The sequence below is a fragment of the Esox lucius genome, chromosome 11 (genome assembly GCF_011004845.1).
Source record: "Esox lucius isolate fEsoLuc1 chromosome 11, fEsoLuc1.pri, whole genome shotgun sequence".
Taxonomy (NCBI): domain Eukaryota; kingdom Metazoa; phylum Chordata; class Actinopteri; order Esociformes; family Esocidae; genus Esox; species Esox lucius.
Genome location: NC_047579.1, coordinates 14370217 through 14396231, shown reverse-complemented (window position 1 = coordinate 14396231; position 26015 = coordinate 14370217). Strand labels below are relative to the sequence as shown.

General features: G+C 39.5%; 1 protein-coding gene and 2 long non-coding RNA genes across 4 annotated transcripts; 1 reads left to right on the top strand and 2 right to left on the bottom strand.

The window, feature by feature from the left end:
* Nucleotides 1-9311: 9311 nt before the first annotated feature.
* Nucleotides 9312-10727, bottom strand: LOC109616299. The gene is made up of 3 exons (XR_002197412.1): nt 10584-10727; nt 9439-9557; nt 9312-9354 (listed from the first exon to the last, which is right to left on the bottom strand). It is a non-coding gene; the product is annotated as an uncharacterized LOC109616299 (long non-coding RNA).
* An 88-nt stretch (nt 10728-10815) lies between these two features.
* On the top strand, nt 10816-15667 carry si:dkey-120c6.5 (GTPase IMAP family member 4). 2 transcript variants are annotated; one of them, XM_010864546.3, is made up of 4 exons: nt 10816-11053; nt 13909-13962; nt 14088-14135; nt 14214-15667. In XM_010864546.3, the coding sequence occupies exons 2-4, from the start codon at nt 13947-13949 to the stop codon at nt 15215-15217; spliced, it is 1068 nt and encodes a 355-aa protein (XP_010862848.2). In that variant the 5' UTR covers nt 10816-11053; nt 13909-13946; the 3' UTR covers nt 15218-15667. The 2 variants fall into 2 exon arrangements, with proteins under 2 accessions (XP_010862848.2, XP_010862849.2); XM_010864547.3 differs by lacking the exon at nt 10816-11053 and adding an exon at nt 11076-11218.
* A 6225-nt stretch (nt 15668-21892) lies between these two features.
* LOC109616227 lies at nt 21893-24708 on the bottom strand. Its single transcript, XR_004576381.1, has 4 exons — nt 24627-24708; nt 24370-24542; nt 24217-24281; nt 21893-22496 (listed from the first exon to the last, which is right to left on the bottom strand). It is a non-coding gene; the product is annotated as an uncharacterized LOC109616227 (long non-coding RNA).
* Between the last annotated feature and the right edge of the window lie 1307 nt (nt 24709-26015).

Sequence of the window (26015 nt, the reverse complement as noted above, 5' to 3'; positions counted from 1 at the left end):
CATAGATAAACAATACTAGATCTAGACATAGAACTACAAAAACTAGAATCAGCAACCAGAAAACAGAAATAAAACACCATAAAGACTAGGGAAACAACAAAAACAGAGAACAAGTAGGACATTACACAGGCTCTGCAGTATTAATTATGATAGAACCTGTTTTTCATTGCAGCCTACGATGTGCATGCTCCTTAACTTAAAATAAACCTAAGCCATTCGGGTCTGTATTAACTAGGGGTTAGACAGTGACTGGGTCTGTATTAACTAGGGGTTAGACAGTGACTGGGTCTGTATTAACTAGGGGTTAGACAGTGACTGGGTCTGTATTAACTAGGGGTTAGACAGTGACTGGGTCTGTATTAACTAGGGGTTGGACAGTGACTGGGTCTGTATTAACTAGGGGTTAGACAGTAACTGGGTCTGTATTAACTAGGGGTTGGACAGTGACTGGGTCTGTATTAACTAGGGGTTAGACAGTGACTGGGTCTGTATTAACTAGGGGTTAGACAGTGACTGGGTCTGTATTAACTAGGGGTTAGACAGTGACTGGGTCTGTATTAACTAGGGGTTAGACAGTGACTGGGTCTGTATTAACTAGGGGTTGGTCAGTGACTGGGTCTGTATTAACTAGGGGTTAGACAGTGACTGGGTCTGTATTAACTAGGGGTTAGACAGTGACTGGGTCTGTATTAACTAGGGGTTAGACAGTGACTGGGTCTGTATTAACTAGGGGTTAGACAGTGACTGGTTCTGTATTAACTAGGGGTTGGACAGTGACTGGGTCTGTATTAACTAGGGGTTGGACAGCGACTAGGTCTGTATTAACTAGGGGTTGGACAGTGACTGGGTCTGTATTAACTAGGGGTTGGACAGTGACTGGGTCTGTATTAACTAGGGGTTAGACAGTGACTGGGTCTGTATTAACTAGGGGTTGGACAGTGACTGGGTCTGTATTAACTAGGGGTTGGACAGTGACTGGGTCTGTATTAACTAGGGGTTGGACAGTGACTGGGTCTGTATTAACTAGGGGTTGGACAGTGACTGGGTCTGTATTAACTAGGGGTTGGACAGTGACTGGGTCTGTATTAACTAGGGGTTAGACAGTGACTGGGTCTGTATTAACTAGGGGTTAGACAGTGACTGGGTCTGTATTAACTAGGGGTTAGACAGTGACTGGGTCTGTATTAACTAGGGGTTAGACAGTGACTGGGTCTGTATTAACTAGGGGTTAAACAGTGACTGGGTCTGTATTAACTAGGGGTTGGACAGTGACTGGGTCTGTATTAACTAGGGGTTGGACAGTGACTGGGTCTGTATTAACTAGGGGTTGGACAGTGACTGGGTCTGTATTAACTAGGGGTTGGACAGTGACTGGGTCTGTATTAACTAGGGGTTGGACAGCGACTAGGTCTGTATTAACTAGGGGTTAGACAGTGACTGGGTCTGTATTAACTAGGGGTTAAACAGTGACTGGGTCTGTATTAACTAGGGGTTGGACAGTGACTGGGTCTGTATTAACTAGGGGTTAAACAGTGACTGGGTCTGTATTAACTAGGGGTTGGACAGCGACTAGGTCTGTATTAACTAGGGGTTGGACAGTGACTGGGTCTGTATTAACTAGGGGTTGGACAGTGACTGGGTCTGTATTAACTAGGGGTTGGACAGTGACTGGGTCTGTATTAACTAGGGGTTGGACAGCGACTGGGTCTGTATTAACTAGGGGTTGGACAGTGACTGGGTCTGTATTAACTAGGGGTTGGACAGTGACTGGGTCTGTATTAACTAGGGGTTGGACAGTGACTGGGTCTGTATTAACTAGGGGTTGGACAGTGACTGGGTCTGTATTAACTAGGTGTTGGACAGTGACTGGGTCTGTATTAACTAGGGGTTGGACAGTGACTGGGTCTGTATTAACTAGGGGTTGGACAGTGACTGGGTCTGTATTAACTAGGGGTTAGACAGTGACTGGGTCTGTATTAACTAGGGGTTGGACAGTGACTGGGTCTGTATTAACTAGGGGTTGGACAGTGACTGGGTCTGTATTAACTAGGGGTTGGACAGTGACTGGGTCTGTATTAACTAGGGGTTGGACAGTGACTGGGTCTGTATTAACTAGGGGTTGTACAGTGACTGGGTCTGTATTAACTAGGGGTTAGACAGTGACTGGGTCTGTATTAACTAGGGGTTAGACAGTGACTGGGTCTGTATTAACTAGGGGTTAGACAGTGACTGGGTCTGTATTAACTAGGGGTTAGACAGTGACTGGTTCTGTATTAACTAGGGGTTGGACAGTGACTGGGTCTGTATTAACTAGGGGTTGGACAGCGACTAGGTCTGTATTAACTAGGGGTTGGACAGTGACTGGGTCTGTATTAACTAGGGGTTGGACAGTGACTGGGTCTGTATTAACTAGGGGTTGGACAGTGACTGGGTCTGTATTAACTAGGGGTTGGACAGTGACTGGGTCTGTATTAACTAGGGGTTGGACAGTGACTGGGTCTGTATTAACTAGGGGTTGGACAGTGACTGGGTCTGTATTAACTAGGGGTTGGACAGTGACTGGGTCTGTATTAACTAGGGGTTGGACAGTGACTGGGTCTGTATTAACTAGGTGTTGGACAGTGACTGGGTCTGTATTAACTAGGGGTTGGACAGTGACTGGGTCTGTATTAACTAGGGGTTGGACAGTGACTGGGTCTGTATTAACTAGGGGTTAGACAGTGACTGGGTCTGTATTAACTAGGGGTTGGACAGTGACTGGGTCTGTATTAACTAGGGGTTGGACAGTGACTGGGTCTGTATTAACTAGGGGTTGGTCAGTGACTGGGTCTGTATTAACTAGGGGTTGGACAGTGACTGGGTCTGTATTAACTAGGGGGTTGTACAGTGACTGGGTCTGTATTAACTAGGGGTTAGACAGTGACTGGGTCTGTATTAACTAGGGGTTAGACAGTGACTGGGTCTGTATTAACTAGGGGTTAGACAGTGACTGGGTCTGTATTAACTAGGGGTTAGACAGTGACTGGTTCTGTATTAACTAGGGGTTGGACAGTGACTGGGTCTGTATTAACTAGGGGTTGGACAGTGACTGGGTCTGTATTAACTAGGGGTTGGACAGTGACTGGGTCTGTATTAACTAGGGGTTGGACGGTGACTGGGTCTGTATTAACTAGAGGTTGGACAGTGACTGGGTCTGTATTAACTAGGGGTTGGACAGTGACTGGGTCTGTATTAACTAGGGGTTAGACAGTGACTGGGTCTGTATTAACTAGGGGTTGGACAGTGACTGGGTCTGTATTAACTAGGGGTTGGTCAGTGACTGGGTCTGTATTAACTAGGGGTTGGACAGTGACTGGGTCTGTATTAACTAGGGGTTGGACAGTGACTGGGTCTGTATTAACTAGGGGTTGGACAGTGACTGGGTCTGTATTAACTAGGGGTTAGACAGTGACTGGGTCTGTATTAACTAGGGGTTAGACAGTGACTGGGTCTGTATTAACTAGGGGTTGGACAGTGACTGGGTCTGTATTAACTAGGGGTTGGACAGTGACTGGGTCTGTATTAACTAGGGGTTGGACACTGACTGGGTTTGTATTAACTAGAGGTTGGACAGTGACTGGGTCTGTATTAACTAGGGGTTGGACAGTGACTGGGTCTGTATTAACTAGGGGTTAGACAGTGACTGGGTCTGTATTAACTAGGGGTTGGACAGTGACTGGGTCTGTATTAACTAGGGGTTGGACAGTGACTGGGTCTGTATTAACTAGGGGTTGGACAGTGACTGGGTCTGTATTAACTAGGGGTTGGACAGTGACTGGGTCTGTATTAACTAGGGGTTGGACAGTGACTGGGTCTGTATTAACTAGGGGTTAGACAGTGACTGGGTCTGTATTAACTAGGGGTTAGACAGTGACTGGGTCTGTATTAACTAGGGGTTGGACAGTGACTGGGTCTGTATTAACTAGGGGTTGGACAGTGACTGGGTCTGTATTAACTAGGGGTTGGACAGTGACTGGGTCTGTATTAACTAGGTGTTGGACAGTGACTGGGTCTGTATTAACTAGGGGTTGGACAGTGACTGGGTCTGTATTAACTAGGGGTTGGACAGTGACTGGGTCTGTATTAACTAGGGGTTAGACAGTGACTGGGTCTGTATTAACTAGGGGTTGGACAGTGACTGGGTCTGTATTAACTAGGGGTTGGACAGTGACTGGGTCTGTATTAACTAGGGGTTGGTCAGTGACTGGGTCTGTATTAACTAGGGGTTGGACAGTGACTGGGTCTGTATTAACTAGGGGTTGGTCAGTGACTGGGTCTGTATTAACTAGGGGTTAGACAGTGACTGGGTCTGTATTAACTAGGGGTTAGACAGTGACTGGGTCTGTATTAACTAGGGGTTAGACAGTGACTGGGTCTGTATTAACTAGGGGTTAGACAGTGACTGGTTCTGTATTAACTAGGGGTTGGACAGTGACTGGGTCTGTATTAACTAGGGGTTGGACAGTGACTGGGTCTGTATTAACTAGGGGTTGGACAGTGACTGGGTCTGTATTAACTAGGGGTTGGACACTGACTGGGTTTGTATTAACTAGAGGTTGGACAGTGACTGGGTCTGTATTAACTAGGGGTTGGACAGTGACTGGGTCTGTATTAACTAGGGGTTAGACAGTGACTGGGTCTGTATTAACTAGGGGTTGGACAGTGACTGGGTCTGTATTAACTAGGGGTTGGTCAGTGACTGGGTCTGTATTAACTAGGGGTTGGACAGTGACTGGGTCTGTATTAACTAGGGGTTGGACAGTGACTGGGTCTGTATTAACTAGGGGTTGGACAGTGACTGGGTCTGTATTAACTAGGGGTTAGACAGTGACTGGGTCTGTATTAACTAGGGGTTAGACAGTGACTGGGTCTGTATTAACTAGGGGTTGGACAGTGACTGGGACTGTATTAACTAGGGCTGGGTCAGTGACTGGGTCTGTATTAACTAGGGGTTGGACAGTGACTGGGTCTGTATAAACTAGGGGTTGGACAGTGACTGGGTCTGTATTAACTAGGGGTTAGACAGTAACTGGGTCTGTATTAACTAGTGGATGGACAGTGACTGGGTCTCTATTAACTAGGGGTTAGACAGTGACTGGGTCTGTATTAACTAGGGGTTGGACAGTGACTGGGTCTGTATTAACTAGGGGTTAGACAGTGACTGGGTCTGTATTAACTAGGGGTTAGACAGTGACTGGGTCTGTATTAACTAGGGGTTGGACAGTGACTGGGTCTGTATTAACTAGGGGTTAGACAGTGACTGGGTCTGTATTAACTAGGGGTTGGACAGTGACTGGGTCTGTATTAACTAGGGGTTGGACAGTGACTGGGTCTGTATTAACTAGGGGTTGGACAGTGACTGGGTCTGTATTAACTAGGGGTTGGACAGTGACTGGGTCTGTATTAACTAGGGGTTGGACAGTGATTGGGTCTGTATTAACTAGGTGTTGGTCAGTGACTGGGTCTGTATTAATAATGATCAGTCTTACTATGTTCGACCGGGGTTGAAGGCTGTTTCGGTTTATAAGAAGTGTCAGATGCCCGTGTCTGGTTACTCTACTCCAAACCTGTTTGATTTCAGTTTCCTTTAGTTCTGTCCATTCCTACTACCTGTTGTGTTTTATCCCCTATCCCGTCATAAAACACGTGACTTGTCTTTGCCCCCACTCTGACAAATGTTTTTCAACAACAATCAGCAATGGGTGTTGTGATTCTTTTACACCGTGTATGTAGATGGGTGTGATGAGTCTTTTACACTATGTGTGTAGATGGGTGTGATGAGTCTTTTACACTGTGTATGTAGATGTGTGTGGTGAGTCTTTCACACTGTGTGTGTAGATGGGTGTGATGAGTCTTTTACACTGTGTATGTAGATGTGTGTGGTGAGTCTTTCACACTGTGTATGTAGATGGGTGTGGTGAGTCTTTCACACTGTGTGTGTGATGGGTGTTGAGACTTTCATACTGCTACATAATTTGAGCCAGGCTGCCGTTCACCAAGTGCTACTTATATTCTGCTTAATATAAATTAAAATATACAACAATGCAAATCACCAATTGTAGAAGTCGAGTATGAATCCCAAGTCCGAGTCACTGATGGTCGATTCCTAGTCGAGTCACAAGTCATGAAAATCAAGACTTGAGTTGTTTTCGAGTCTGAGTCCTGGACCAAAACAGGAGCTGTAAGCTGTAATCATCAAGATTCAAACAAAAAAGGCTTGAAATGATTCACTTTATGTGTAATGAATCTAGAATATATGAAGGTGTCACTATTTGATTTGAATTACGAGAACAAAAATAACATATTCAAATGTTTTGAGATGCACCTGTATTTCCTTCATCGAGACCCAATGTGTCAAGTGTTCTCTTTGAGCAGTGTATATAGTGATAAAATCTTTTTTAAACTTCTCAAGTTAGGATATTCCCATGACACCAATGAATGGACTGTTTGCACAATACACAAGAAATATAAATGTACATTTATAATTAGAGATTATCAGAAACATGCATGTCTTAGTATTGATCATTATAGTTTTGACAGTATTGACTGTAATAGTCATGTTGATATTCTGTGTGTCTGTCCTTCAGTGGTATAGACTGCCTACTAATCATTAGGTCTGTTATAGTCATGTTGATATTCTGTGTGTCTGTCCTTCAGTGGTATAGACTGTCTACTGATCATTTGGACTGTTATAGTCATGTTGATATTCTGTGTGTCTGTCCTTCAGTGGTATAGACTGCCTACTAATCATTAGGTCTGTTATAGTCATGTTGATATTCTGTGTGTCTGTCCTTCAGTGGTATAGACTGTCTACTGATCATTAGATCTGTTATAGTCATGTTGATATTCTGTGTATCTGCCTGTCCTTCAGTGGTATAGACTGTCTACTGATCATTATGACTGTTATAGTCATGTTGATTTTCTGTGTCTGTCCTTCAGTGGTATAGACTGTCTACTGATCATTAGGTCTGTTATAGTCATGTTGATATTCTGTGTATGTGTCTGTCCTTCAGTGGTATAGACTGTCTACTGATCATTAGGTCTGTTATAGTCATGTTGATATTCTGTGTATGTGTCTGTCCTTCAGTGGTATAGACTGTCTACTGATCATTAGGTCTGTTATAGTCGTGTTGATATTTTGTGTGTCTGTCCTTCAGTGGTATAGACTGTCTACTGATCATTAGGTCTGTTATAGTCATGTTGATATTCTGTGTGTCTGTCCTTCAGTGGTATAGACTGTCTACTGATCATTAGGACTGTTATAGTCATGTTGATATTCTGTGTATGTGTCTGTCCTTCAGTGGTATAGACTGTCTACTGATCATTAGGTCTGTTATAGTCATGTTGATATTCTGTGTGTCTGTCCTTCGGTGGTATAGACTGTCTACTGATCATTAGGTCTGTTATAGTCATGTTGATATTCTGTGTGTCTGTCCTTCAGTGGAAACCGTTATGAAACACGAGGATTAAGTACTGAGTACTGAGTGGCAGAATGTTTGCTTGACCCATGGCAGCCTATGGACTATGCAGTGGACTATGTTTGACAAGGTCCCATTGAGTCTGGCTGAAATAGTGTACTTGTTAGGAAACAAGTTCCGTTGAGGATACAGAAAAGGTCTGAACCCTTGGCACTGTTGTGTCATGTGTAAAAAATGTATTAAGGAAGTGCTTCTTGCATTTTACAGTATCTTAGTCATTTAGCAGATCCTCTTATCCAGCGTGACTTGCCTTACATTTTAAGAAAGCTAGTTTAAACAATCACACAGCTTAGTATTCAGTGCATTGACTTCCAACAATACCCTGATCAGCGACTCACCAGCAGCCCGACGGCGGCTAGCTGCTTTTATGCAATAAACCCAGTGGGATGCCTCACGCCCCAGTATTAGGTTTTATTTATAATAATCCTTTGTAATAATTTTGGTCATATCACAAATGACAATGAACAGAATAAAATCTAAACCATTTATTCCAAATAGATGCATACAAAAACCTGCATTTATACAGTAAGCATACAAAATAAACATGTGCAAATGAATTGAAATAAAAAATGTACTAAATCACATAGTGCAAGAAAATGGGTCCAGCAACAGATAGTAAAATTACAGTATTTAAATGTGAAAGTACAAAATAAACATAATACAATACAAAATAAACAAGGGCTAGAATGGCAGTAATATACATAAGTATGACCTACCAGCAATCGATAGTTATTGAATATCATAGATACATCAGTGCAATAAGCTTATGAATGGTGGCACAGCACTCGATAACTAGTCAGAATTAAGAACATTCACACACAGCTTTAAATATATTAAGAGGATAATGCAATCATATATATAACACTGTACATAGCAGCAGTAAAAAAAAAAGAAAAGAAATATAGTACTGCAGCTTAGCAGCAATATTGGTTGTGCTGGAGATATCATTTATATTCACGGCAATAAGAATTCTTATTGCGACATCTTCTCCCACCTGCACGATCATCTGGCCCTTTCTGGTACCTGGGGACCTGGTTCTGGACAGCCTCATCAGTGGCATCCCGGTTGGAAATATTCTTCCCTATGGCTCCTGTAATACAGTAATCAGATATTGTACTTAAATGGTCTGACATGATTTAGAGAATTGCATGACATTCAAGACAAATGAAATGTTTTATGAAGACAACATGCTAGCGCAACTATAGTCTTGTTTTTGCCTGATTGTAGAGCCAGCTGTGCCATTGGCTTGACATTCTTTTCAGTCAGACATTTATCAGAAGCTAAAAAGCACAATGAAATGTCAATAGCTTAACAGTGAAATAAACAAAACTGTCAAATACATGTAATTTCAGAAAGGCTGTACAGTATTGCATTTTAGTAAAGGGCTCACGTTCAGACAAATGCAGTTTCATTAAGACAAGATACTAGCGTAACTATAGACTTGTTTTTACCTGATTATAGAGCCAGCTGTGCCCTCAACTTGACCTTCTCTTCAGTCAGCCACTTGATCTTCTCCAAATGCTCTGAAAGTGAAGACCGATTATTCAGTTATTCAGTCCTAAATAACTTGTTATTTTACAATCAGAACTCAAATCGCAGTGTCCACCAAAATGTTCATTCATACCTTCATGTGCAGAGCTAAAACTTCCCCCTACCTCTGCCTTCTTGCACTTAAAAATAAATTGAAATGGACAAATAAAATTGGAAACAACATGCTTTAATAACAAGTTAAGCATCAGGGTTAAGTGAATGAACCCACTCTTACCTATGTAGCCATCCTCTACATGGTGGCGTGGAGTACCTCTCTGGTGCCTTGGAGTACTATGCTTGCTCCATCCTAAAAATAAACATAAAAGTTGATTTCGTAATTGCTGCAAGTAAACATTGCAGCAATTACGAAATCAACATGTAATTCACATACCTCCAGGGCTGCAATCCACAGGGTGTTGTGGTGTAGATGGGTGTCCTTGGGGAGGTAGGGGCCCACCCTGGAACGATTTTCACTCCTCTGGTGATACATACATCCGGTCTCTCTTGTGTCTAGGAAAAGTTAAGGTTTTGTAAGCATTTACCCTGCAAAACACATTTTCATTCCAAGTTTCTAATTGTTATTATGCTTTCAAATTCACCTGCATGCTTGATGAGCTTATAAGGGACAGCCTCCTAATATAGTGTCAACCTGGCTCAACCCAAGCCATCATAGACAACATGCTCTTAATTAACTCTTACTGAAAGTTGAAGTAAGTCTTCCAGGTCTATACTGAATGGAAGTCAGACAACCTTACTTGAAATAGTCAAACATGGTTATGAGGCTGTTCATTCAGTTCAGGCTCAGTGTTGGACCTGGATAGATCTCACCAAAGCAGGGTACTGACAAAATAACGGCTTGAGCTGTTGTAGAGCACCTGCAACAAATAAGTGTTGTAGAGCACCTGCACTTGAAAAAAGTAACAGCACCCGGCAGTGGCGTCCGTCCGGGGCTATTGCCCCGGTTCTCAAATTGACCAAAAAAAGTATTATAAAAAAACACCCCCGATCTATTAATCTGTTAGTCCAATCGCGCATTATGACATGTAGACGTGTAGGCCGCTAGCGTGTACATCGGAATTTTCAGCATGTACATTCAAAATCATGTACTTTCTGTCCCGTGCGGGCGGGGGGCGGGGGCTAAGCCCCGAATGTATTGTGACTCCTCTGGCACCCGGAATTACCATCTGACACTAACAGTACCAGTGAAACGTTGGACTTGTGTATTAAAATTTTTACTGGTAGTGTACATTTTGTCCAAGTCGAGCAGTGAGGATGATTTTAATATATAAAAAAGTGTGCTCTGCTTCATTATGATATTGATAATGTTAACACTTGTGGCATATCTTCAACGATGTCAAAATTAATACAATCTGATGAAATGTAAATATTGAGGAGTATTTTTTTGTGTAAGTGTAAAATCCTACGTGGGTTTTTTATCAGGAAGGATGTCCATTAAATTGCTAATAAAATATCCAGTTTGACCATTATGTTCCCTGTCGAGTGTTTGTTTTGGCAAAGCCCGTTATCCTATCTTACCTTCAAATAGTACAGAAAGACTAATTTCAATAAGGAGACCGTCATAAAATCGTAGTCGAAATAGTTTTTACAGGTTCCTTCCAAAAATCTATAGCCCGTGTTTCAAACTTTGAGCGAGTTTGTTCTGCATTGTAGTGCCGCTTCTTTGAGACTATGGACAAATGAAATCATCTCAAATCGATACACTCCACGTCTTCGGGGCACCGGGACGCGTTAATTCAAGAAGCAATAGAGTACATTTTCACTTTCGAAATAAAATGAAAGCAATCTACCACAGTGCGGATATATCAGATTTTATCAGCGTATAGTTATGCCAGGGGGACAGATACGTAATCAACGTATATTAGTGGTTGTTTTAGCATTTTTACTAAATGGTGTCTGACTGTATTAATAGCTTTCTTTAGGAGATTAACAACAGCGCGGTTTCGAATTCATCGAAAGGCCTACACCTACGCCCCGTGAATTCTGTGGTGAGCAAAATCCAGTCATTGTACAGTATGTCTCTGCTCTACTTGATTTGCATTATTCCAGCAGTATTCATGCTTATTTTGTGTCTGTACGACCTTTGCTTTCTTGTACTTTAGGCTGAATACCATGACTTGAATATCAAGATGTACAGAGCTGCTTTAAAGTTTGTGAGTCCTACGGGGATTTTCGTATAAATTAACTCACACAGCAATTAATGCAATTCTGTACGAGCAATTAATGTACTCCAGGTTTAATGTCAAACTTAAATATGTTGATGTTTGGTCAAAGTATAGTATGTATAGCCAAGTGGGGTAGGAGGGGCATAGTTATGTTTGTTTAGTTCCACTAGAGGGCATTGTCCTAGGTAGTCATATTAGGCATGCAAGGTGTTGTGGGACTGCCCCTGAACAGTGGGTTAAGAAACCTGTGCTAACCTCTGACTGTGCTCATCATCTATTGTGGGTCTTACACTGATCTGTTTAATATTATTTTGATGTATCTCTGGCAAAGGAACATGTAATATATTGTATGGTTTGCAGATTAGTGATTATGTGAAATAGTTGTAGAGTCACATGATAATTTAGCTATGTCAAGTTAAGGCATACCAGTATAGTATGGTAGCACAGTCTCTGAAGCAAGGTTAATCAACTAAATTACTGTGTGGTGTTTTTTGCATGTGAAGTGTTTCCTGTGGGATTGTACATTCAAACATGTTACTGTCATTTATTTTAGTACTATTGGGTGATTGTATTAAACAATTAAACTAATTATTTATACAGAAACCCATACAGAATGAACTACCCTTAATTAGTTTGTGTCCTGAGCTGGGTTTATTTTCGCCAGGCAACATATGTATGGTCAAATTACCTATATACGTAGGCCCACTTGTTTTAAGTTCACTGTAGCTTCTAGTGACGGGTCGTTCACGTACAGTAGTCTACATAAGGGTATTTTTGAACAGCTCTTTTTGGTGTTGGGAAACAAAAGGCATTGATTAAAGGAGCTGTCCATTTCGCTCCTTTATTTCCCTCATTTTTAACCTCAATCAATAATTATTTGCAGATAAGGTGAACACGTATTCACTAACGAATGTATAGCTGCACTCCAGAAACAATATATTGATGGGAGAGCTCGTCTTTGAGATTTGCGTCTTTGTAGTGATGTGCGAATCATGAACGATTAATTATTTTGAACGATCTTTTCAGTGATCTTGGTGTAGGCCTACTGAAGAGAAAATCCCTGAGAATTGTAGGCTGCCATGATAAAAACTGTCGGAATAAAAACTCTCATCACAAATGCTTAACAGTTGTCAGATGTCTCAATGCCCTGAATAACTATAATTCCTAAAATTATTGTGCAAACATGTATGCCTCCTCTTAAGTTTTAATTACATTTAAAAAGCCATTTAGCTACAATACAGTAATGACAAAACATTTATGACAAGTTAGCTATCATCTTTAAATTGTAATATCATAAAAATTGTTAATGGCTCTCATTTACGCATACCAAATGAGCTAATGTGTCATTCGTAAATATAAATCATCTTCCTTCAGAAAGTATCTGTGAATGTTTTCAACATAGTTCAATTCTGGCAATAACATAGGTCTATATCAATGCAGTACATTTTTACATTTAGTGTTTTATTCAGTGAACTGTAGTCAATTCTGAAACAGGTGCTGTTCCCCATGGTAAGAACCAGAGTGCCTCAGTCTGTAATGAATACGATGGGAGACGGAGCGCTGTTTCAAGCACAGGGCTCAGAAGGTGTTTATTTTGTAAAGTACCACAGGAGGGGGCTGGTAACCTGGTCAAGGAACAGGCAGGTCATACACAGGGAATCCAAAAAGGTCAGGTAAAAGGACAGGAAGGTCGGGCTAGACACGTCATCAGAAAACAGGCTGAATATTAAAACTAGAGTCAAAGGCTACGGTACAGGTAAGGAATCAGTCTGGGAATCAGAGTCTAAGGTGAACAGGCAGGAACAGCGGTACACAAAGGTTAAAATATATTAAGTACTTCATAAAGGCTTAGTATATTTGTTTCAGAACAAACAAAACCTCACAAAAAATCAAAAACAAGGGCCGAACTAAACACACAAGAGATGATGGGAACAGGCGGTGCAGAAAACAAGTTAACCAAATGAAGGTGATGAGGGGGTGTGGAGAAACAAAATTACTGAGCATAGATAAACAATACTAGATCTAGACATAGAACTACAAAAACTAGAATCAGCAACCAGTGAAAAAAAAAAAATGTTTTTCATTGCAGCCTACGATGTGCATGCTCCTTAACTTAAAATAAACCTATTTTAGTGTTCTGTGCAGGAAACATTAAACTGAGTGCCAGTACAGTAAACAATAAGCTCCCATCATGAGATAGAGATGAAAATAAGTGGTTGGACAAAAAGATGAATTCAATGCATCAAGGATTCAATAAATCTGAATCTTTTAAAATACCTGTACTGAATGATCCAGTTCACTGAAGTGATTCGGAATATGCCTATTACTACGTCTTTGTGTTCCAGTAGCATAAACTCTGTAAAAAACTGCAGGGAATCTAATAATTAGGACACGTGAGATGTCGCTCTCTAACATAATTCTAGCGAGCTTTACATAGGACATTTGCACTGTTTATGTTCTATTTTTATGTATTTTAAACAAGGAGCCATTCGGGAGCCAAATGAGAGCTCACCAGAAAGACTCGGAATGTCCATCACTACAGTAGTATTGTCTCATAGTTTCCTCATGTATATCTTCCAATTACTAACTTCTATTTCAATGTTTACTGAAGTTTATATGGCAAATTTTTGGACATAGTCCAACTCCATTTAACCAAATGTTTTTTCTTATTTTAATAGGTTGATATGCTAGATATGCTTGATACACATCAGCTAAAATGGCATCCAATGAGAGTGAGTATCAATCATCATTCATTTTAATACATTATGCATTGCAGTGGACTAATACTTGTTGGTTAATAAAACAAATAGGCATATCAGATTGTGATATGGGTATAATTAAGCTTATGTTTCTATAGGTTGTACACCAGGAAGGAGAAGATCGAGCATTAATGAGCCTCCTTATAGTAAGTTCTATAAGATTCATTTTGTAGTCACTGGAATAGAAATGCTGTTAGTCTAACTCTTTTCATTTTGTTTTACAGTGTCTGGCAATGAAGAGCTTAGAGTGCTTGTCTTTGGTAGAAATGGTCACAGTCAGTTTTCTCTGACAAACTCAATTCTGCTGAGAGAGATCTTCAAATCTCAGGATGTTTGCAGTATCAAAGAGGGTCAGAAACACAGGGGGGAGGTTTGTGAAAGAAAAATTGCTGTAGTCAACACCCCAAACCTGTCTGAGAATGAGGCATCCCAGAAAGAGATGAAACGGGAGTTTTTGAGGGCTGTTTGTATGACCTCCCCTGGTCCCTACGTCATTCTCTTTGCCCTGGACCCAAACAATATTTCCCCAAATGCAGTAGGTCTTCTGCAACTCATCACCAACCATTTTGGGGAAAACGTCCTGAAACACGTCATGATTGTAGTGTGCCATGAAAGAAAAAAGGATTCAGGTTTTAAGGAGAGACTCAAGAAAAACAGAGAATTCAATGAACTTATTGAAAAGTGTGGTCAAAGGTTTTACCTCTTCAACCTGCAGAACTCCCCAAGAGAACTCCTGGACAGGATCGATGACATGGTGATGGAAAATGATAGCCAGTTCTACTCCAATCATCGATACCAGGAAGTTGAGGGCAGAATCCAAAAAGAGGAGCGTTTCATTATGAAAGAAAGAGAGAAAGAGGTGGTAAAAAAGCGCAAAGACCTGGAAAACAAGTACACTTGTGAGGAACTGGAAAAGGAGCTAGAGCAGTTTGAGGCAAGGATAAAATCAGAAAACAGAGAGCGTGCTGAGAGGAAGATTTCAGAGATACTGGGATTTACTGTCAGAGCAGTTGACTATGTTGCCGCTGTAGGTAAAGTTGCAGCAGTTGGAGCTTTGTGTGGATTGCCCATGGGGTTTGAGGGAATGTTGGTAGGAGGGACTGTAGGTGCCATTGTTGGGTGTGTGATAGGAGGGGGGGTCCAAGCAGCATGGGACTATGTTGGAAACGCTGCTGCGCAAATGAACGCAGTAAGACAATGGTGGCAGGCACATGACAACAATGACTGAAATCATTGTTGGTACTGGAGCATAATTGCACAAAACGTACTTCTGCAAAAGGACAAAAATAAAACATTTTCAAATGCATTTTCATCATCATAGCAGCAACTCAACAACCCACACTCGTCAGCAAAGAAAATGTGTGTGGTTTGGAGATACTTTCCTATGAGGCAAAGGTGCTTTTCACATTAATTGTGATATTATTGTGAAGCTGTCGTGTGCTAATCCATTGTTGAAAAGCGGTGCAGAGAGCATGTTAGCATACGTTATGTCTTTACCTTGTTTTTTCAAACAGTTTGAATGGGGGTCATTTAAGTGCCTATATAAAAATATATATACAGTACTGTAAAAAAGTCATAGGCTATCCAAGTAAATTACTTTAGTTTGACTTTCTGATGCCTAAGACTTTTGCACAGTACTGTATATTGTTAGACACGTGTTATAGCTAAACATGTACTGTATTTTATTATTATGTTCTACATAGCTACATTTATCATGAATGTATTGTTGTTCCTTTAGTAAGATTGTTATTTTTAATGTGTATTTTGGAGTATGTTAATGTACAATCTTTTAGGCAAAAATACATTGAAGTGTCTGGACACCCGACCATCACACCTATATATGCTTGTAGGACATCACATTCTAAAACTATGGACATGAACATGGAGATGCCCCCCCCCCCCTTTGCAGCTAAAACAGCCGCCACTCTGGTAAGGATTTCAGAGTGTCTCTGTGAAACATAGCCCCAGACCATTATCCCTCCTCCACCTCCAGCAGGTCCTGTGCATTCCTTTTCTTAGTGTTTTCCTGGCATTCGCCACCTCCAGATTCGTCCATTACACTGCCAGCTAGTGAAGCGTGATTCTTCACTCCACAGAACGTTTCCACTGCTCCAGAGTCCAGTGGAGGCGCGCTCTACGCTGGTACTGCTGATGCTTTGTGCATGTTAATGTGAGGCTTGGAAACCCATTTTGTGAAACTCCTGATGCACATATTTGGCTGATGTTGCCTCCAGAGGCAGTTTGGAACTGTGTTGTGAGTGATGCAACAGATGATTGGCGATTTGTACACACTACATGATTCAGCACTTGTCAGCCCCGCTTGGTAAATGTGTGTGGTATACTACTTTTTGGCTGGGGGGTGTTACTGCTCCTACACACTTCCGCTTCACAATGGGTGTGGCTACAACACCTGAACTTGATAATTAGTAGGGGTGTCTGCAAAAAATTAAGAGACCACTGCACCTTCTTCTTTCCTTTCCAAAATAGTGTAAAAGGAAAGTTTTGAGTGAGGAACAGAAACGTTCAATTTGCAGTGGTCTCTTAATTTTAACCCTTCTTTTCCTCACTCAAAACCTTCCTTTTCAACTTTTTTGGAAAGAAAAAGTTACAGTGGTCTCTTAATTCTTTACGGAGCTGTGTTGTGTACTTATAAGAAGTCTATATAATGCCTAATTACATTTTTATTATTTCTTTAATTTATGTATTTTTGCATTTTTTCTATAAACTACAGCATCAGCCACAGTTATTTTCTATATTTTCTGTTCATGGCTGTCAGTGCTAGACTAGTGGGTAAATTCCTAGAATCACACAAGTTCAGTGCATGAAAAATGAAGATGTTCATTGTGATGTAGAGAAGATATCATGGCCAAATGCTAGACAATTTCTGCAAATTACTTAGTGTTGTATGTGCTAAACATTGACAATTTCTTTATTTATTTCTTATAGTATTTGTTACAATTGATTAGACAAAAAAACATTATTGCACCAGGGATTGAATATGTCTTCATTGATCACACTGTTAATAATGGGATAGAAATTATGGAAATAATATTCTGTCAATTGTAATGGGTAATGTACAGTTTGTGTTTTGCCTAATGTGAAAACAGTGAAATAAACTGTAACAGATTTCCTTCAGCACTTCAAATAGTCATTTTGAAACGTGTCTTCATTTGTTTGGTCTTGGACTAACTGATTGTTACAATGACTGAAAATAATTACACAATGTAATGAAATAATTACACAATGTTATGTTTTGATGAATTAACAAATATTCTCGTATTTCACCAAAAACAAAGTGGTGATGTTTACAAACTAATTGAGAGCAAAATCTGTTGTTTTGAATGCAAGATGTACTGGTTTACGAGTATGATCTGTTTGGAGTCTTGTACTAAGTGTTTTGAAACACTCCACCATACTATTGATAGTTGTAGCAAAGGGACTGAAATAAACTGTAATATCTATCAAAGTCTTGTTGCAAAATGGAGGCTTCCATAGTTGTGTTAGAAATCAGCTGTTTCGTATAGTGGTTGTAATAATTAGCATACCCGTTGGTCAAGGGAGAGAGAAATTATATTATTTATTGCAGCATTAGAAAGTCTTGTTCATGAGGTTACGGACCTGGTCTTCCTTACACAACCTCAAACTCATCTCACTCAATCTCTTCTCACTGTAATGTTGGTTACAAGCTGATAAATACATTGAAGGGTGTGTCTACCTAGCAAAGATCAGGTTTCCTGGCAAGGGGGTTACTGTCCAAAGACAGTAACCCCCATGCCAAATGGTCAATGTGAACATTCCTGTGGTTAGTAGAGCGCAACCTACAGAGAGATAATCTAAACAGAGAGGTTTCTGTTGTTCTCATTATCTAGGCACATTCACTTCCAATGAAATGTACATTCATATTGTAATTGTCAATGCTCAGATTCTACAGTCCCCCCTATCAAACATTTAAAGAAAAACATTACATGTTTGATAAAACATTACAAGTACAATTCAATTCCTAATGAAAAGAAAAGGCCTGTACACTTATGTTACAAATGACTAAGACGAAGCAACAAAATGAGTATCTGAACAATCAGGTCTTTTTGTTCCTCAAATGAAAATGAATGTAAACAAGACAATTGACACACCACATTCCGACACATAACTCAATGTATGACAGTCTTCAATCCCGTCCCCACCACAGATCATAAGGTTCGAGAACATATTGACATCAACAGGTTATTATCAGTGTTAACGGTGTTCAGCAGAAAATCAGACGAAAAACATGACACCATGATTAAAACATTTCCCCAAAGTCCATTGAAGAATCAAAACCCCCCTTGTCCATATCATGATCCATGCGACAATATCATACAAAAGTTATATGCATATCCTGTTGTACCTGTGACAGATTCTACCTTTAAAATAGGGAAAACATCTACCTTTGACAGGGAACACATATAATAGGGAACAATTCACTGTCCAAACAAACCATGATAGCCGTCATAGTTTAGATCATTAAGCATCATCACAAATACGCTGAAGTCCAATACTGGGATTGTCATCGTACAGAGTTTCCCACCTGTCTAGCGAGAAACAAACCTTCATACATATGAAATCACCATATCAGTTAATTTAGGAAAATCTGAGATTGTAAGGAAAGAAGTTAGTTTCCAATCAAGTGTCCTTCAGTTCTTGTCTTCAGTTTTCTTTGTCTTGTATCAGTGATGAAAGTTCCAAAATCAGTTATTGCAGTCAGTGTGATGTGGACCCAGCAAATTGTCTGGTTGTACTAACAAGTCAGTGTAGGTGTATAATGGAACAGTGAGTTTCCAACACTTCACTAATTCCAGATTAACACCACAACAGTGTCTTCCACTGTGTTGGGACCATGTGACCTTTCCAGTCAACTGGCCCATGGTACTCTGACCTGTAGTATGTGGAGTCCTTCAGGATTTTCCTCATCTCGCTGTTGACGATTCATCTAGAAATGGAGTGCGAAGCCAAGTGATCTGACCCTGGCATCGTTCTGCCATGTGAGTGGTCAGGAAGATTCGAAACAGATTCAACCAGCGTAGTTGTAGAAATCCTTGTTGTTGGTACTTCTTGTTGCTGGTACTCACACACTCAGTTGTCTGTGTCCAGTCAGTGACGTGATGTATCATCAGAAAAGGGTTTGTGATGTCCTGATCTGTTGAACGTATAACTGCAAAACAACAATTAGTGTGGTTCAACAGTCCATCAGACTTTCATCCACTGGGTATTGTTCCGTCAACTCCCAACAATGAAGACAACAGATCAGTCCTGAAAACCTGTGGATCTCAGAAGTTCCATCATCAGAGTGAAGCGTACACTCTATTCAGACAAGTTTCCTTAAAAGTCCATGTCAAAGTTCCTTTTCCATCCAGAACTGGCTTGGTTGTTGTTTGACTCCTTGTGCTATATTAATGTCTGATAGCAGTTAGCAGTGGAATAAGATTGGCAGACTTGACTTTGCTTAGCCAAATCCGAAATGGTTAGATCTATTCTATTCAACCTTTAAAATATTAGACCTTACATCAAACAAAACAATCTCCAAATAAACCAATTAAAAACATCATGTAAATGGAAAATGTAAAACATAACAGATGCCAATGCTCTGTTATAACTATGCAAACAGGAAAAACTGATTTCTTTTCACAGAAACTCCTTATAAATACCAATTTTATTTGCCTTGAGCCCTTAGCTCAATTCTTTCTAATCATAATCAATTGTCATATTGTACATCCCCCTGCCTTCACTTCATTAAGTCAATGGAAAATGACACCATGAGTGAATGCAGAACAATGACAAATACAGCCACAGGAGGCGCCATCCTGAACCCGCACTGGCCATCTCTTCAGGACAGACATGAAAAATAGAGAATCGGTGGTAGGGATGGATCTATAATCCATTCGATGAGGAGTTGCATCCTGTATATTCATCAAAACAAAGTGAACAAGTTAAAAGAACATGAACATTCACTAACACAAAGACATCAATGTGCAACATGGTCGCTTGTACAAAGGAATTATAAACCATATAACCCGTTAACAAATTTTACAACATAGCTAAACAGCTCTCAAATTTGACTTTACCACAGTACCATCACACAGGTCTGTGAAAGTGGCTATTATGCATTTATAATATCCTGTAGTTTCTTGGCACATGCCTAACTAAATTGTTTGGCCCCCAAAGGATAAGCTGTGCAACTAAATTGTAGGAGGAAAACCCCCAGCCCATGTGCAGTGGTTTACCTGTGGCAACCACCAGGGCAATTGTATAAGCATAGCTACAGCATACAAATTTAGCATTTTTACAGGCAACGGTCAAACTACCTCATGAAAAACAAAGTGTCTTGATTAACCTCCTAAATTTTAGGGAATTCGCAAACTTTTAAAACATTTTTTATTTGTAATCCAAATAGTGGCGGGTAGCCAAACCATAAATAACAAATGTATGCATTTTATTTGTTCTATCATCAAAAATGGGGGATGACTTTAGGTCTCTATCCTCACTTCAGTTGGTTTCAAAATCAAAGCTATTGAGAGGAAAATATATTTAGCTTTCACTTAATGTTTGATTATCCCAAAACTACAGAAGAGGATTAGTGCCAAGCAATAATAAAAAAAATAAAACCATCTCGAGATTAAAGTCATTATAATGCGAGATTAAACTTGTTACATTTCGAGAAAAAAGTCGAAATACAATCTTGAGAATAAACTCATTACATTTCGAGAATAAAGTTGTTGTGTTTCGAGAAAAAACTCGTTAAATATCGAAATAATCGTGAGAATGAACACGTTAAATTTTGAGATCGATTTGAGGCCACATTCCTCCTAACATTGAGCATACTGCATGCGTTTCAGCCATCGACACGTGACCGAGTGAGTGAATTTTGACTTTATGCATGTAGGCTATTGTTATTATTGTTATTATATAGTATACCATGTGCGCTGCAATAGTGCTATATACCTCATCAATAGTTCCTAAATGGTCCAAGAACGAACCCTTTACAGACCTGGTTATAGTTCCACATTGCTTTCTTCGCAGGCCTATCCTAGCCTAAACACAAATCTATTATTTATAGTGAGTGATTGCTGTAGCTTTAACGCTAGACCAATTTATTATGTATATGTTTAAGCAAGTCACGTTTACATGACCAAGCATTTTCTAATAATATCAATTTGAAAGGCCCGGGGAGCAGACCCACAATTATGTCCATCATCACTGTGACAGAATTTCTACGAGGCCGCGGTATTTCAGAGGACATACTTTCCCTTCTGGAGGAAGAAAAGGTATGTAGGCCTATATTCAACAAGATTGGAACAGTAGCCAACAAATAACCAGAGACATTTACTTTAATGAAAGTAGAAGTACCACAATGAAAACCCTACTAAAGTAAAAAGTAACTTATGTACTTTAAGTATTAAAAGTAAAAGTAGCCTACTTTCATTAGGCTACAATTTATTCTCTTAATGTCTATATTAATTAGAACCTAAATCGCGACACACCCCCTATTTGAAGTTAACCCAGCAGGCAATTGATGTCAAATAGACATCAAATTGACGTCAAACATAGACATCAAAGAATTGGTCAAAAATGCAAATCAAATTGATCTCAAAACTTGACATTAAATTGACGTCAAGTTTTGACGTTCATTTAATTTGCATTTTTTATTTATTTTTTTACACATTGATGTCCTATTCTAGACCACAAGAATAACGACACAACAGTATTAAATGTTTTATTTATCAGCTACAATTCAAGAATTAAAACATTTAATTCAAACATACATTTTAATTGATGAACATTGGTTGCATTACATATAAATGTGACATCTTGTGTCATCACATAAAATGTTTCATATTACAGGTTTTATCAAAACAAGGTGCAAGTTTAATAAAATCACTTTCGTAAGAGCTTGAAACTGCATTTTTTTTTGTATTTGTCCTTTATTTTATATTTCACCATGTGGGATCATATCACAAATTAACAACAAAAACATTGTAGATAAACAATTGATTATAGGCCTATTCAGAATCTGAACAGACATCAACTGCTGATTTGCCCTTTTGCCGTCCCATACCCCCACATCAATGGAGTATCCCTTTAACTAAAACTGGCATAGGTATAACAGAATTCACACATTTAAAACCTGTGCTTTTAATATTGTCTGAACATTTGTAGAAACTGTGCATATTTTGAGTTTATGCATAAGAGCACACTCTGGCTTTTGGATGTGGTAGCATTTGACAGTAACTCATTGAGAAACTGAGCATAATAATTGCACAATTATTTGTTACACCCTAACAGTATTGCCACTGTGCATCTGTGATGGCTAAAAGTTTGCTGCACAATTGGGAACACTGGATAGATACAACAGTACATCCTCTAATCATACAAAAAAAGTAATGTAGTACCTATTATAACACGATATAGCCGTATTTTTCCAAAGGCCTTCTTCACCCCTGAGCCACCCCTGAGCCATCCATATTGTAAGAACTCTGACAAAAGAAAAAAGACAACCAAGTTATATCAGTAATCAATAATTGTTAAGATTATTGAACAATACATCTAAGTGACCAGAACAGCTGAGCCTTCAAGCAGAAAAGGAATGTCTTACAGTTTTTCACCATCACTTTGGTGCATTTCCTGAATCATCATCAACATTTCTACAACAATAGTGCACTGCTCAGATTTTGCTTGAATTTATTACAGCACGTGAATTCTAGCCTGGGTTTTCCCATGGTGCCTTGCTCCCAGCGCAATTTTATTCACACTACTTGGCAGCCTGGACACCGTGGACCAGATGTTCCCCTGAAAAAGGGAACCAATCACAGAACGGAGAGGGAGCAGCAAGACAATGACGACACAGAAGCGGTTTGTTTATCTATGGATCCAACATGGCATCAGATTCGAAGTTACCTTCTACCCTCATGTTTTTCTTGTACAAATGGTAATATTCACTGAACGCCATCATGTACAAATGAATCTTTGACCCATCGTCTTTTTCCTCGTCGAATTTCTGTCGCTCTACATACGTCTGGTATACATCTGGTATAATTGAAGCGATTGGCTATGAGCTACGTACAGGCGCATTTGATAGACATTCATAGCGCCCTATAAACGGCTCTGGGCATTTTCAAACCACGCCTCAAATACGAGAAAATGAACATGTGGTTCCCAGACCAAGTCTTGGTCTGACGTTAGCCAGGCTACGTGAATTCATCAGTTTCTACCGAAATACATATACATAAATACGTATTTGAATGGATTGTCATTCTTGCTTCCATAGACACCATTGTGTATTTTACAAACTATAAATTGTTTTGCACAAAATTTATGCATTTAAATAATATTTAACCATTATGTGGTTAAAGGGGAAATGAAGCAGTCAATCAAGTTTACATGATTTACAAGATGGATTTCCACTTTAATCAACAATTATATAAGAAACATGACAAATGTAAACATAAAAGAAAAACGTTATATCTTTTGCGAGAATCGCGACCAGGGCGCCGCCATTGTGCAGCGTTCTAACCTATGACGTCACGAGGTTGGTTTTTTCGGGAATATAATAGGAATATGTAGGAATATCAGAGTTGGACAAAAACTACGATAAAACCTGTTGGAAAGCATTTTTTGCAGCGATTTTTGTGTGAGCATATCAGTGACCACCCCTGACCACTTGGTGAGTTTCACGTCTTTGTAAACGAAAGTTTAATGCCTTTTAGGAAGGATTGTTTTAGTGCACCTATGCAACCATTGTGGAGGTGTGTGTGTGTGTGTGTGTGTGTGTGTGTGTGTGTGGTGGTGGTGGTGGTGGGGGTTATCCACAGAAACCTAAAATTCTCGGGCCAGCAGCATGTGTCCAAATTTTTATCTTAACCGTTCTATTTCATCAGAAATGATTTGAAAACAGGGCTTTAAGTGTAAAATACTGAACTTGTCCTTTAACGCACGCTCGGTTCTCTCTAGGACCTTCCCCCTCCACACATTAGCCATTTACTGTGACCATTCCCTATTATTCTCACACTCATTGGCCTGCCATACATTCAGGATTCATTGACACGTGTTTAACATGTAAAAAAAAAGAGGGGTATATTTTCTAGTTGCAGATGTGCGACCGTAAAATTCAGTCGCACACTCTCAAATATTTTTTGGTTGCAGTCTGGAGCCCTGATGAGTGATCTGAGAAATGCACTAAAGCATGGTATCACTTACCTTTTCATTAAATTTTTCACGCAGTCCTCAAGATCTGCACCCCCAATCCTGACTAACCGGGACACCTGAAAAGATTTAGAAAATGTAAATCTTTTCACCATCAGAAACACCGAAAAAACTGTATTAGTATTGGCCTGGCATAGTTATACTGACCATCACATTCCTCTTTTCTTCATCTGCCAGTTGCCCTTCCAGATTTTTCAGCTCACGCCTGCTGTTCATCTTTTCAAGGTGGAACTGAGACTCTGAGGGCTCACGGTTTTGGCCCAACTCTGACAGCTTTGCACAAATATCTGATAGTAGATAGAGGACCCGCCTTTGGAATTCTGAAAGTCAAATTGGAATGAAAATTATTTGTCCAATTTGCAAAAAATACCACTTTAAGTAAGAATATGAGGTGGTATACTTACTTCCATTATGGGAGCTCACCATTCATCTGAGAGGTCTCCTATTCAAGTAGTAATTAGGTTCTGTAATAAGGTCCTGGTTCCTAAATGTTCAAGGACAAAGTTTTTTCATTTCAGTTGATATGTAGAATATAGCCTAATGTTCACAGAATTAAATGTGACATTTGAAGTGTCTTATTTAAAAAAAAAAAAAGTAATGCATTTGAATAATATGGGGGACTTGAATCGCAATATATCGCAGAATCGAATCACAATACTTGCTATATCGCAATATGTGAAGAATCACAATAATATTGAATTGTGGCCCAAATATCGCAATACTATCGAATCGTCAAATGTTTGCCAATTCCCACCCCTAGAATTTATATTGTAAAATATTACTGATAGGCTTTAAAAAGGCTTACATCTTCTAAAACTGGCCTAAGACGAGTCATATTACATTCACAAGGTGTATTCTCAGGGTTTTTCCTGGCTCAAAATGAGGCGGAGGTGGTGTCCTCCTGATCTTAATTTGTAAGGTTACATACAAGTAGGCCTTAACCAAAGTGACTTTCAATTTATTATTTCTAATCAGATTAGATGAAAATGACAATAATTAAGTTATAAGTTATATAAAACATTACTCATTCAACCAAACAGGAATGTTTTTAATCAAATAAAGCTTTTTATCTTCAACTAACTTTTCAGCCCATAGCCAGCTGAATTAACCAGTCTTACTAAATGATCAAAGCTCATTCACATCTTGCATTCTCTGTGGTTCATTTTAAATGATTCAATGATCTCTTATATTTGCTATAGTGACTGAAAAGTTCAATAGTTTAAATGAAGCGGTTCAAATGAGTCATTCGTGTGCGAGTCGTCGTTCTGAATGCAATGTGTTACTGGCGAACTCGCTGTGTACAGTAACTTATTATAGCCTACGCAGATTCAACGATCCAACTGCACTGATAAAGTCATAATGATGTACCCTGCGTCATGTTAATTTCACATCTAGTGGAATTTTTTTTTTTATCATAATGGGTTAACAACAGTAATGTCGCATTGCATCGGGAACGTTAACTGTTAGGGCATTTTTATTAGTACGAACAAAAATGGTTAAACTAACATTACTACGCGACATTTCAAAATCGTAGACATTAAAAAAAAAAAAAGTTACCTGTTTAACGGATCTAACTCTGTTAAATTACCTCAGAATTCTTCACAACAACGTTACATTAACTGGCGGGAAATGTCAATACACCAAAAAGAACAAAATACTCATTGCAACGTCAAATATTTAATCAAAACACAATCTTGTTTTCAAAGTTACCCAATTATGTTTTATTTCATGGAATGTTTAGTACTTACCTGATAAAAGCGCCAAACTTGAATTTTTCGAGCTGCTTCGACTTC